This window comes from Pseudochaenichthys georgianus, unplaced genomic scaffold (assembly GCF_902827115.2).
Source record: "Pseudochaenichthys georgianus unplaced genomic scaffold, fPseGeo1.2 scaffold_817_arrow_ctg1, whole genome shotgun sequence".
Lineage (NCBI taxonomy): Eukaryota > Metazoa > Chordata > Actinopteri > Perciformes > Channichthyidae > Pseudochaenichthys > Pseudochaenichthys georgianus.
The window spans coordinates 48,434-63,102 of NW_027263365.1; the positions used below are offsets into that span (position 1 = coordinate 48,434).

General features: G+C 44.8%; 1 protein-coding gene across 1 annotated transcript; it reads left to right on the forward strand.

The window, feature by feature from the left end:
• Nucleotides 1-8,980: 8,980 nt before the first annotated feature.
• Nucleotides 8,981-14,228, forward strand: LOC117444463 (musculin). The gene is made up of 3 exons (XM_034080014.1): nt 8,981-9,139; nt 11,982-12,194; nt 13,759-14,228. The coding sequence occupies exons 1-3, from the start codon at nt 9,113-9,115 to the stop codon at nt 13,837-13,839; spliced, it is 321 nt and encodes a 106-aa protein (XP_033935905.1). The 5' UTR covers nt 8,981-9,112; the 3' UTR covers nt 13,840-14,228.
• Nucleotides 14,229-14,669: the final 441 nt, after the last annotated feature.

Consider the following 14,669-nt stretch of genomic DNA (forward strand, 5'->3'; position numbering starts at 1 on the left):
CTCTACCCTCAGACCGACTCATGAGACTAACGGTGCCTACACACGGGACGTTTGGGACACGTGTACAGCTCTCTACCCTCAGACCGACTCATGAGACTAACGGTGCCTACAGACGGGACGTTTGGGACACGTGTACAGCTCTCTACCCTCAGACCGACTCATGAGACTAACGGTGCCTACACGCGGGACGTTTGGGACACGTGTACAGCTCTCTACCCTCAGACCGACTCACGAGACTAACGGTGCCTACAGACGGGACGTTTGGGACACGTGTGCAGCTCTCTACCCTCATAACGACTCACGAGACTAACGGTGCCTACAGACGGGATGTTTGGGACACGTGTGCTGCTCTCTACCCTCAGACGGACTCAAGAGACTAACGGTGCCTACACGCGGGACGTTTGGGACACGTGTACAGCTCTCTACCCTCAGACCGACTCAAGAGACTAACGGTGCCTACACACGGGACGTTTGGGACACGTGTACAGCTCTCGACCCTCAGACCGACTCATGAGACTAACGGTGTCCACACACGGGACGTTTGGGACACGTGTACAGCTCTCTACCCTCAGACCGAATCAAGAGACTAACGGTGCCTACACGCGGGACGTTTGGGACACGTGTACAGCTCTCGACCCTCAGACCGACTCAAGAGACTAACGGTGCCTACAGACGGGACGTTTGGGACACGTGTACAGCTCTCTACCCTCAGACCGACTCAAGAGACTAACGGTGCCTACAGACGGGACGTTTGGGACACGTGTACTGCTCTCTACCCTCAGACCGACTCAAGAGACTAACGGTGTCCACACACGGGACGTTTGGGACACGTGTACAGCTCTCTACCCTCAGACCGACTCAAGAGACTAACGGTGCCTACACGCGGGACGTTTGGGACACGTGTACAGCTCTCTACCCTCAGACCGACTCAAGAGACTAACGGTGCCTACACACGGGACGTTTGGGACACGTGTGCAGCTCTTTACCCTCAGACCGACTCAAGAGACTAACGGTGTCCACACACGGGACGTTTGGGACACGTGTACAGCTCTCTACCCTCAGACCGACTCATGAGACTAACGGTGCCTACAGACGGGACGTTTGGGACACGTGTACAGCTCTCTACCCTCAGACCGACTCAAGAGACTAACGGTGCCCACAGACGGGACGTTTGGGACACGTGTACAGCTCTCTACCCTCAGACCGAATCAAGAGACTAACGGTGCCTACACGCGGGACGTTTGGGACACGTGTACAGCTCTCTACCCTCAGACCGACTCAAGAGACTAACGGTGCCTACAGACGGGACGTTTGGGACACGTGTACAGCTCTCTACCCTCAGACCGACTCAAGAGACTAACGGTGCCTACAGACGGGACGTTTGGGACACGTGTGCAGCTCTCTACCCTCAGACCGACTCAAGAGACTAACGGTGCCTACAGACTGGACGTTTGGGACACGTGTACAGCTCTCTACCCTCATAACGACTCAAGAGACTAACGGTGCCTACAGACGGGACGTTTGGGACACGTGTACTGCTCTCTACCCTCAGACCGACTCAAGAGACTAACGGTGCCTACACGCGGGACGTTTGGGACACGTGTACAGCTCTCTACCCTCAGACCGACTCAAGAGACTAACGGTGCCTACACACGGGACGTTTGGGACACGTGTACAGCTCTCTACCCTCAGACCGACTCAAGAGACTAACGGTGCCTACACGCGGGACGTTTGGGACACGTGTACAGCTCTCTACCCTCAGACCGACTCAAGAGACTAACGGTGCCTACACGCGGGACGTTTGGGACACGTGTACAGCTCCCTACCCTCAGACCGACTCAAGAGACTAACGGTGCCTACAGACGGGACGTTTGGGACACGTGTGCAGCAGGGTTTCCGTTAGCCGGTAATTACCGGTTTTTAGCTGGTAAAATTTATAAAAAACCGGTAAATTCAAAACCTGACGGTCAAAATGTCTGGTAATAATTAGGGAGGCTCCGATAGATCGGCCGCCGGTCATTATCGGCCGATATTCACTCTTAATAGTTTGATCGGTGCTCTCTATAAAGGCCGATCAGGAGAGCTGGATCTGATCCATATGGACATAAACGCGAGTGAAGTGTAACCGGAGCGAGAGAGAGAGATCAGATCAGCTGCTGAGTCTGACCGAGACATGCAGCTCTGCATGAGCACCTGAAGCCCCGCCCTCTGTTTAGCGAGCTGCAGGAGCTGCATGAGAAACTGATGTGCTGTCAGGAGAGAGAGGGAGGGAGAGGGAGAGAGAGAGAGAGAGAGGGAGAGAGAGAGAGAGAGAGAGGGAGGGAGGGAGAGAGAGAGGGAGGGAGAGGGAGAGAGAGAGAGAGAGAGAGGGAGGGAGGGAGAGAGAGGGAGGGAGAGGGGAAAAGAGAGGATCCGTTTCTCCCGTGTTATTATTCAAAGTTGATGTAAACTTCTGAATAATGTACGTTATCTACTACAAGTAGTTTGTTTGAATGTAATAATTATGTTGTTTGTTGTTTGTGGAATCATTTATTGAAAAATGAATCTGAATGTTTCGATCTGTTACGATTATAAACTGAAGCAATATAAAAATGAGCCCGTGAACTGAGTTTTAAACTGAAGCATATCTGCTCATAGTCCGGTAATTACCTGCTGACGGAAACTCTGCTACACAACTCTTATTATTATTGAAATATGACCGGTAAGTTTCAAATTAGTCCGGTAAAATAAATTCTGCCCGGACATTTGACCGGCGAGAAAAAATCCTAGCGGAAACCCTGGTGTGCAGCTCTCTACCCTCATAACGACTCATGAGACTAACGGTGCCTACAGACGGGACGTTTGGGACACGTGTACAGCTCTCTACCCTCAGACCGACTCAAGAGACTAACGGTGCCTACAGACGGGACGTTTGGGACACGTGTACAGCTCTCTACCCTCAGACCGACTCATGAGACTAACGGTGCCTACAGACGGGACGTTTGGGACACGTGTACAGCTCTCTACCCTCAGACCGACTCATGAGACTAACGGTGCCTACAGACGGGACGTTTGGGACACGTGTACAGCTCTCTACCCTCAGACCGACTCATGAGACTAACGGTGCCCACAGACGGGACGTTTGGGACACGTGTACAGCTCTCTACCCTCAGACCGACTCACGAGACTAACGGTGCCTACACGCGGGACGTTTGGGACACGTGTACAGCTCTCTACCCTCAGACCGACTCAAGAGACTAACGGTGCCTACACACGGGACGTTTGGGACACGTGTTGTAGTCCGATGAGATTAGCATTTAGCATTAGCCTTATTGAAGTTGATAATTTGCAAATTCCATTTAGCACATCAAGAACTTTAAGAAAATACATCCAATAAGCGGCGTCGAAAAACATGATTAGGCGATTGAGGACGTTCTTTTTAAATGATGCCTTTTCGATATAGATTCTTGAAAATATGCAATAAAACGAGAACCAAAACATTGCTATTTTAGGATAGTAAATAAAGTGTAAATAAGGCGTGTGATATCGACCTTCATATCTGACAGTATGACACGTAAGGACGAGCTAGGTTTCAGTTGACGTCACGTCTTTACGGGAAAATGCATTGAAGAGCGGGATTATGGGAAGCCTGGGAATGTGCCCTCGGATTAAGAAGCATTCTTGATTTGGGGAAAAGGGACATTTGAGCGGAGGGACACTTTCACATCACCGTCCTCCTTTAGATAACGAGGAAATCCAAAAGTAAAATAAAGTCATTATTTCTGACTCATGATAATTAGTTTATGAATTGTGTGGGTTTTTTTCACCTTCCGAGTTATTTCTTTGTTTTTATTGGACTGTTGTCTCGCAACTAGTTTGTTTTTCTGTTGTTCCCTTCTTGTTGTCGTATATATTTCTCAAATAATTGTAGCTTTTTCAGTGTTTTGTTTTCCTCCTTAATTAAAGGGGAGCTCGCTGTCTCTGAACCTCTCCCGTCCGATTCCCTTTGTCGCTATTATCTGGATTTGATTTGATTTGAAAAAAGGAATAATACAAATCGGAAGACCCTTAAAGGTGGGGTAGGTAAGTTTCAGAAACCGGCTCGAGATACACTTTTTGTTATATTCCATGGAATGCTCTGAACATCCCGATAGCAATGAATATCTGAAGTGCTTTGACAAAAAATCCATTCATTCATCTGTAGAAGCCGTGGCGCTGTGAAAAGTACAACCAATCCGTTTAGCCGGCCCGGCTAAAGTAACTGGACGGCCTACCTGCCTGTCAGCCTTCCATCGGGGCACACACTTATCTCGTGCCCTCATTGGTCATGTGCGCGTTCGTGTGTGTTGGAGGAGGGGCTCTGAGAGGAAGTGGCAGATTTTCTCCGGTTGTGTATTTTCAAATTCTAGCGATCTCGAGCCGGTTTCTCAAATGTACCTACCCCACCTTTAAGAAAACGTTTTGGACCGACTGAAGGTTTCAGCAATAAAGCAGCGCTCGAGCCAGGATGTCGTGATAATACTCACTACCGGGTGAAGTCTTTCTCTCCAGTCCAAAATGCAGCGTGCCGCTCAGCTGCAGTCCGGGAACTCTTGGCAGACTCCAGCTATCGTCATGAAACAAAGTCACACACATCATGTGCAGTGAAAGCTTGCAGTGACCTTTGCTGGGGACACGTTGAGAGGACACACAACTTCTTCATCTGGAGAAAAGCTCCGACAAAAGCTCGACTTGCATTTCTGAATATATTGCAGTGTGTTTTAGACTAAGACGTTTGCATAGCTCACATGAAGCAGCAGATATCTGAAGAGTTTGGTACAAGAAAAAAACTTCTTGCGTGCTCCATTCTTTCACACACATACGGGTTTTGGGCCGAGGGCGACACCGTACTTCCGGTATCCGCCATTTCACGCGAGGTGCAAGCAGAATATCATAGTCTATTGCCTTAATCAATATAGTCAACTCTAAAATACCACATATATGCAATGGCATGATAATATTATCGTGACAGGTGGTGTTTCCAGAAATTAGACGTAGATGCTGCCAAAATCGACCGAAGGCCACTTTCAAGGGTCGTTTTTCCATCTGCAGGCAGTCTGTAAGGGCGATCGGACAACCCACACAGCTCTAGTTCACGCTGGTAACGACCTCGAGCCCACCCCTCAAGTCCAGAGATGTAATCCGAAGACATGCAGCGATTTCTTCGGTCGTTAATTCAGAAAAAAAAACTAGTGCGCTCTGTCTGGCTACGCTTTATATTAGCACCTCCAGGAAAATGGCGTATTTATATATATATATGGCGCGCGTTGCATTGTGGGTAGCTCGTGACGTCACTGTGTGTGAAAGAATCTCTGCAAAAATATTCACTCTCTTGATCCCAAAGATATTGAAGTGACCGTTATATATATCGATTGTTGTGCTTTGATGTATGTCTTAATGTGTGTGTATGTTTACATGTGTCTGTTGATTGTAGGTATGCACATATTTTTTGTATTTGGGATTGTGGGAAACGGTATTTCGATGTCTCCGTCTGTACACACACTGAGAGACTTTCAGAAAACTGTCTCGCAGACACAAAACAAATGCAAGAATAACCGAGATGCACGGCAGAACAAACATGATACTTTGGGAATGGAGATAAGTGCGGTGTGCACACAACACTTTTGTATTTGGAGAAAAGTTCGACTTGCATTTCTGAATATCCTGTAGCGCACGGTGTGTTTTAGACTATGATGTTTCTAAGAGTTTGGAACATTAACAACTTCTTTCTTGCGGGAATCTTCTCCCTCTTGATCTCAAAGCTCAGAAAACTGACACAAACCAAGAAGCAGAACTCACTGCGATACCATGGGAATGGAGACGGTGCCACGCCCTCATGCCAGCGCTCCAGATGTCATGGGAACCGGGAACAGCTGGTCTGCGTGTGAAAGCGGCTCCATCTGCAGAAACACGATCCCTCTGTGAACCCGGCCGAGGATTAGGCACTTTTGATAAGGTCCTCGAGACGTTTCTATCACCACATCTGTGGCGCCGGCAGCTCCAGGACCTGCTCGCTGTGTGCTGCGTGCCTCCGTGCAGCAAGTTGCAGAAGTGTGGGTTTTATCAGCAGGGAACTTAGAGAAAGGGATCAGGCACTTTTCATCACGAGGTGCTTTACGAAGACGAAAGACATTAAGAGCATAACACACATTAGAAACATTGAAAAGCAAAGATAGTGAAACGTGAATAACAGGTACGTGAGTAAAAGGTACGGTGCCGTGTGAGATGAGAACGGTTCCATTAAGATGTTTTGCATCCTTTCTTTTCACCATGTTTGTTGTTTGTGTCTCGATTGAGGACATTCTGCTCCTCTCAGTTCTTTTGGGTTTCTTTTTGATGGCCATTCGCTCGTTCGTCCTTCAAACATCGCTGCTCCAACCCGCTGCTGCAGACACACGCTCTACAGCATCAGGAGGATAAGTCCCCAGCTGACCCAGAAAGCCACGCAGGTTCTGGTCCAGGCTCTCCTCACCTCACGCCTAGACTACTGCAGCTCCCTCCTGGCTGGTCTACCTGCATGCACCATCCGACCTGCAGCTCATCCAGAATGCAGCGGCTCGTCTTCAACCTTCCTGAATGTTCCCACACCACGCCGCTCCTCCGCTCCCTCCACTGGCTTCCGGTAACTGCTAGAATCCACTTCAAGATACTTGCGTACCATGCTGCGAATGGATCTGGCCCTTCCTACATCCAGGACATGGTTAAACCGTGCACCCCAGCACGTGCACTCCGCTCTGCATCAGCCAGACGACTCGCTGCACCCTCGCTGCGAGGGGGACCCAAGTTCCCATCAGCAGAAACACGTGGGTTTGCTATCCTGGCTCCAAGATGGTGGAACGAGCTCCCATTGACATCAGGACCGCAGAAAGCTCACACACCTTCCAGACTGAAAACTCATCTCTCTCGACTCCACCTCGAGGATAGAACTACTAACAAAGCACTTATATACTAACAAAGGACTGGCTCCTCTAAAGCCAGCTGAGGAGCACTTGAAATGTTTGTCTATGAATCCTGATGTACTTTATGATTCTGTTTTCTTCAAGTTTGTATTTTGCTGGTCGAACGCACTTATTGTAAGTCGCTTTGGATAAAAGCCTCAGCTAAATGCAAAGTAATGTAACATGTAAGAAGTAGAAAGTACAGGTATTTGAGTTCAACATGTGAGAAGTAGAAAGTACAGGTATTTGAGTTTAACATGTAAGAAGTAGAAAGTACTTCTAAGCGCTTTGAGTCATTGATAATGCGCTATAATAAATGTAAGGAATTATTATTATTATTATGTAAGAAGTAGAAAGTACAGGTATTTGAGTTCAACATGTGAGAAGTAGAAAGTACAGGTATTTGTGTTCCACATGTAAGAAGTAGAAAGTACAGGTATTTGGGTTCAACATGTGAGAAGTAGAAAGTACAGGTATTTGTGTTCCACATGTAAGAAGTAGAAAGTACAGGTATTTGAGTTCAACATGTGAGAAGTAGAAAGTACAGTATTTGAGTTCAACATGTAAGAAGTAGAAAGTACAGGTATTTCAGTTCAACATGTAAGAAGTAGAAAGTACAGGTATTTGAGTTCAACATGTGAGAAGTAGAAAGTACAGGTATTTGTGTTCAACATGTAAGAAGTAGAAAGTACAGGTATTTGAGTTCAACATGGAGAAGTAGAAAGTACAGGTATTTGAGTTCAACATGAGAGAAGTAGAAAGTACAGGTATTTGAGTTCAACATGTAAGAAGTAGAAAGTACAGGTATTTGAGTTCAACATGAGAGAGTAGAAAGTACAGGTATTTGAGTTCAACATGTAAGAAGTAGAAAGTACAGGTATTTGAGTTCAACATGTGAGAAGTAGAAAGTACAGGTATTTGAGTTCAACATGTAGAAGTAGAAAGTACAGGTATTTGTGTTCAACATGTAAGAAGTAGAAAGTACAGGTATTTGAGTTCAACATGTAAGAAGTAGAAAGTACAGGTATTTGAGTTCAACATGAGAGAAGTAGAAAGTACAGGTATTTGAGTTCAACATGTAAGAAGTAGAAAGTACAGGTATTTGAGTTCAACATGTGAGAAGTAGAAAGTACAGGTATTTCAGTTCAACATGGAGAAGTAGAAAGTACAGGTATTTGAGTTCAACATGTAAGAAGTAGAAAGTACAGGTATTTGAGTTCAACATGTAAGAAGTAGAAAGTACAGGTTTGAGTTCAACATGTGAGAAGAGTAGAAAGTACAGGTATTTGAGTTCAACATGTAAGAAGTAGAAAGTACAGGTATTTGAGTTCAACATGTAAGAAGTAGAAAGTACAGGTATTTGAGTTCAACATGTGAGAAGTAGAAAGTACAGGTATTTGAGTTCAACATGAGAGAAGTAGAAAGTACAGGTATTTGAGTTCAACATGTAAGAAGTAGAAAGTACAGGTATTTGAGTTCAACATGTGAGAAGTAGAAAGTACAGGTATTTGAGTTCAACATGTTAGAAGTAGAAAGTACAGGTATTTGAGTTCAACATGTGAGAAGTAGAAAGTACAGGTATTTGAGTTCAACATGTAAGAAGTAGAAAAGTACAGGTATTTGGGTTCAAAGTGTAAGAAGTAGAAAGTACAGGTATTGAGTTCAAAGTGTAAGAAGTAGAAGAAAGTAACAGGTATTTGAGTTCACAAGTGTAAGAAGTAGAAAGTACAGGTATTTGAGTACTTATTGAAAGTCTCTTTGGATAAAAGCCTCAGCTAAATGTAATGATGAGCATTTTGTGTTGAATAAATAAGAGCACGAGGGGGTTGTGGTCTGTCTGAGGTCACGGAGGATTAGAGAGAAAGGGGGAGGAGAAATGTTCGGCACAGATGCCAAGACCCTGAGAGGGGAGATCAGCGCGAGGGCGTGTCTCAGTTCTGCCGGTGCCGTCTCGTCGAAGAGGTGGCCAGAGCAAGTGGCTTCCTATCCTGGTGTTTCCTCCTCTCTTAAAGCTGAGGGTCCTTCGGAGCTACAGGTGATGTCCATTGGCTCGGCCTGCGAGTGATGCTGAGGATTATGTGACGAGGAGGAAGAGGAAGAATCTGCAGGTTTTCAGACGAGGAGGACGAGCGGGAGGATGAAGAGCAAAGTGTCCAATGGGCAGGAAGGACGAGAGGCCAGAGGTAGTGGACAACAAATACTTTGTTACTTAAGTACCTTTTTCTGTGTGTACTGACCTTCACATGTTGTTTTAAACAGTAATAGTACTTATACTCGAGTACTGTATACAATCTTTAGGTCCTTTACTTCAGTATAATAATTCTAACATGTGTCCCCTCTTCTTCATGTCTTCTTCTGCATCAACATGTGTCCCCTCTTCTTCATGTCTCTTCTTACATCAACATGTGTCCCCATCTCTTCATGTCTCTTCTACATCAACATGTGTCCCATCTTCTCAGTGTCTCTTCTACATCAACATGTGTCCCATCTTCTCCAGTGTCTCTTCCATATCAACATGTGTCCCCTCTTCTTCCAGTAGTCTCTTCCATATCAACATGTGTCCCTCTCTTCGTGTCTCTTCTACATCAAACATGTGTCCCTCTTCTTCATGTCTCTCCTACATCAACACTTGTCCCCTCTTCTTCATGTCTCTCTACATCAACATGTGTCCCCTCTCTTCATGTCTCTTCTACATCAACACGTGTCCCCTCTTCTTCGTGTCTCCTACATCAACACGTGTCCCCTCTTCTTCATGTCTCTTCTACATCAACAGTGTCCCCTCTTTTCGTGTCTCTCTACATCAACAGTGTCCCCTCTTTTCGTGTCTCTTCTACATCAACAGTGTCCCCTCTTCTCCGTGTCTCTTCTACATCAACATGTGTCCCCTCTTTTTCGTGTCTCTCTACATAAACATGTGTCCCCTCTTCTCGTGTCTCTTTACATCAACAGTGTCCCCTCTTCTCCGTGTCTCTTCTACATCAACATGTGTCCCCTCTTCTCGTGTCTCTTCTACATCAACATGTGTCCCTCTTCTTCGTCTCTCTACATCAACATGTGTCCCCTCTTCTTCATGTCTCTCTACATCAACATGTGTCCCCTCTTCTTCATGTCTCTTCTACCAACATGTGTCCCCTCTTCTTCATGTCTCTCCTACATCAACATGTGTCCCTCTTCTTCATGTCTCTTCTACATCAACATGTGTCCCTCTTCTTCATGTCTCTTCTACATCAACATGTGTCCCCTCTTCTTCATGTCTCTTCTACATCAACATGTGTCCCCTCTTCTTCATGTCTCTTCTACATCAACATGTGTCCCTCTTCTTCATGTCTCTTCTACATCACCACGTGTCCCCTCTTCTTCAGTCTCTTCATCAACATGTGTCCCCTCTTCTTCATGTCTCTTCTACATCAATGTGTCCCCTCTTCTCCATGTCTCTTCTACATCAACATGTGTCCCCTCTTCTCCATGTCTCTTCTACATCACCACGTGTCCCCTCTTCTCCATGTCTCTTCTACATCAACATGTGTCCCCTCTTCTCCATGTCTCTTCACATCAACATGTGTCCCCTCTTCTTCGTGTCTCTTCTACATCAACATGTGTCCCCCTCTTCTCACTGTCTCTTCTACATCAACATGTGTCCCCTCTTCTTCATGTCTCTCTACATCAACATGTGTCCCCTCTTCTTCATGGTCTCTCTACATCAACATGTGTCCCCTCTTCTTCATGTCTCTTCTACATCAACATGTGTCCCCCTCTTCTTCATGTCTCTTCTACATCAACATGTGTCCCCTCTTCTCATGTCCTCTTCTACATCAACATGTGTCCCCTCTTCTTCATGTCTCTTCTACATCAACCATCGTGTCCCCTCTTCTTCATGTCTCTTCTTCATCAACATGTGTCCCCTCTTCTTCATGTCTCTTCTACATCAACATGTGTCCCCTCTTCTTCATGTCTCTTCTACATCAACATGTGTCCCTCTTCTTCATGTCTCTTCTACATCACCATGTGTCCCCTCTTCTCCATGTCTCTTCTACATCAACATGTGTCCCCTCTTCTTCATGTCTCTTCTACATCAACATGTGTCCCCTCTTCTCATGTCTCTTCTACATCAACATGTGTCCCCTCTTCTTCATGTCTCTTCTACATCAACATGTGTCCCCTCTTCTTCATGTCTCTTCTACATCAACATGTGTCCCCTCTTCTTCATGTCTCTTCTACATCAACATGTGTCCCCTCTTCTTCATGTCTCTTCTACATCAACATGTGTCCCCTCTTCTTCATGTCTCTTCTACATCAACATGTGTCCCCTCTTCTTCATGTCTCTTCTACATCAACATGTGTCCCCTCTTCTTCATGTCTCTTCTCATCAACATGTGTCCCCTCTTCTTCATGTCTCTTCTACATCAACATGTGTCCCCTCTTCTCCGTGTCTCTTCTACATCAACATGTGTCCCCTCTTCTTCATGTCTCTTCTACATCAACATGTGTCCCCTCTGTGGAAAGAGACTCTCAAAGTTTCAGGAACAAAGATTTTCTCTCTTTTTGATCCATTTCTATAAAAACCTGTCTGAAAATGAGCTGATCAGATTTTGGACACTTGATGATGTCATAACGATGTGTTGTCTTGTGTAGCCATTAGCCAATCAGCAACAAGGTAACCCCCCTCCCTTATCACCTGGATCTCCTCTAGAGCTCCATTGAGTTCTTTGTAACCAAATGTCTCTCAGAGGGGCGTGGGGAGGGGCTCCTTGTTTTCATCTAAAGTAACAGACAGAGAATCAGCACTTTGGAAACAGGGCTGAAACAGAGGGGATTATGGGTAATGCTGCAATGATCTGTTCGGTGTTTCAGCCAATCAGAGACAGGCTCTGGATATATCTGAGACCTGGGAATATTGATGAAAACAGTATGATAAGGGACCTTTAAGTACATTTCGAAGCCCATACTTCTTTACTTTTACCAGAGTATTTTTAAACACGAGTATCTGTACTTCTACTTGAGTAAAGGATGTGTGTGCTTTTGCAGACTCAGAGGAACGCGGCTAACGCCAGAGAGAGGTCCAGGATGAGGGTCCTGAGTAAAGCGTTCTCCAGACTGAAGACCAGCCTCCCGTGGGTCCCCGCTGACACCAAGCTCTCCAAGCTGGACACTCTGCGCCTCGCCTCGAGCTACATCTCTCACCTGAGGCAGATTCTGCAGGAGGACCGGCTGCAGAGCTGCGGACATCCCGTCAACCTGGTACTGTTCAGATCACACACTGACACCGGGTTAAAGAGATTCAATGCAACTCAAAGGTTGTATTGGCATATTCACATAAGCTACAGCGGAGACATGGCTCTGAGTATTACTTAGTGTATAACTTAAAGGTGGGGGAGGTCATTTTGGAGAAACCAGCTCGAGTGCGCGAGAATTAGAAAATACACAGCCGGAACAAATCTGCCCCTTCCTTCAGACTTCCTTACAGAGCCCCTCCCCCAACACACAGGAACGCGCACATGACCAATGAGGGCACAGCGCCATGGCTTCTTCCACAGATGATATTTTTGTATGGATTTGTTGTCAAAGCACTTCAGATATTCATTGCTATCGGGATGTTAAAGGTGGGGTAGGTAAGTTTCAGAAACCGGCTCGAGATACACTTGTTGTTATATTCCATGGAATGCTCTTAACATCCCGATAGCAATGAATATCTGAAGTGCTTTGACAAAAAATCCATAAAAAAATGTCATCTGTAGAAGCCGTGATACTGTGAAAAGTACAACCAATCCGATTGGATGGCCTACCTGCCTGTCAGCCTTCCATCGGGGCACACACTTATCTCGTGCCCTCATTGGTCATGTGCACGTTCGTGTGTGTTGGAGGAGGGGCTCTGTGAGGAAGGGCAGATTTTCTCCGGTTGTGTATTTTCAAATTCTAGCGATCTCGAGCCGGTTTCTCAAATGTACCTACCCCACCTTTAAGTTAGGAGTTAGGATTGTAATCATCTCTAAAGTACAGTAAGGTACAATTTACTCAAATACTTTATCGAGCACAATCTTTAGGTATTGTGAAAAGATCAGATGAAACAGATTAAAGTATTTTTATTAAGTGTGGCGTGTCAACTATTTTAATCATCCGTAGCATTTCATAGTGACCGTTAATGTAATGTTTCTTTACAGTAACTAAATACATTTACTCAAATACTTTATAGGGTACAATCTTTAGGTACTTTACTTGCAACGTTATACTTCTAATCCACTACAATTAAGGAGTATATATTGTCAGTTTTACTTTTATTTTATGACTTTAAGAAACTTTGCAGATTCAGACCAAAAGAGCCAAACATAATTACAGAACGATGACGATGTATTAAATTGGATAAAGATAGAATTGCATAGATTTTTATAATCCACTAATATATATGTTTTTACAGGAATGCATAAAGAGTACTTTTACTTTAATGCATGACTTTGACTCGTAACAGAGTATTTCTCCACTGGGGTTTTACTGCTGACGTGAGGACGTGAGGTGTTGCAGCTACAGAATCAATTATGATGCATTACATTGGATATACATATAATTGCGTGGATGCATTTGTGACAATCAAGCAAACAAAAACCTCTCCTTTAATAGCTTCAACATTAATGAGATTAAAACACATCAACACGACATCATAACGCATCAATGATTATATTCAACAACAGGTATATTTATATTCAAGTACTTTTAACTGGATGCTTTTGTACTTTTAATGCATGATGTTCACTGTTGTTTCACTGCTGAAGGGAAGATGTGTTAATCCCGCCGTCTTTCTCTCTAACAGACATGGCCGTTCCTGATTGGTCGATCAGACGACAGTCCGGATGTCCCGCCCTCTGTCAGACTCTGTGGAGCAACAGCATAGGTCCAGCTGTGCAGAAGACATCTGTCCTCTGTCCATCGTCGCGCTGAGACATCGTGACAGTGTTGATCTCTAACTGTCTGCAAATGTCCTAAAAAAAGACTTTGAACGTTGGTCTCGTCTCCAACGCGCTGAGGAGTGTGTCGTATAGCCAGTTAAACGTGTGTTTTCAGATATAGATTTGTGTGTGCATGTAAAAAGGTCGTGTGTGTGTGGTTACACTGTGTGTAGCATCTTTTATATGGGGTTTAAAGTCTGGATTTCATGGACAGAGAGATGTCTTTAAATGTCTTGTTTCAGAACCAAAAGATATTCCTATTTCTCTGATGTGTCTGCAGTTTGTATTTTCATCCCTGAGCTGAAATGCGCAGCTGGGTTCTTTAAAACTGACAGTATTTATTGTGTCTGTGAGATGTTTGCTTTACAGATAAAGTTGTATAACTAACAGTTGTCTTCTCTCTTGAGTTAAATCACTTCCAAAGTCTCATCATGATTTCACTTTTTCTTGAATGTCTTCAGAGGACTCTTGATGTCAGAGGACTCTTGATGTCTACGTATTGAGTCAGATTAATCGAGTGGCGTCTGCAGCCGATACAAAGTCCAATATCTGATTCATTTGAGCAACTTAACTCCAAGTGTGAAATATCTCTCTCAAAACAATCGAGAAACTTGTAGACAGTCACAAAACAACATTCCTGGATTTAAAAAACCTCTATTATTCACTTTTTAACTCTGAAATACACACCGTCATGATGTGCACCCCACTCAAAGAACTCATATATCAGTAGCACCAACACAAGTTTATAAAGTTTGTAGTTTTTCAAAAGTACTCA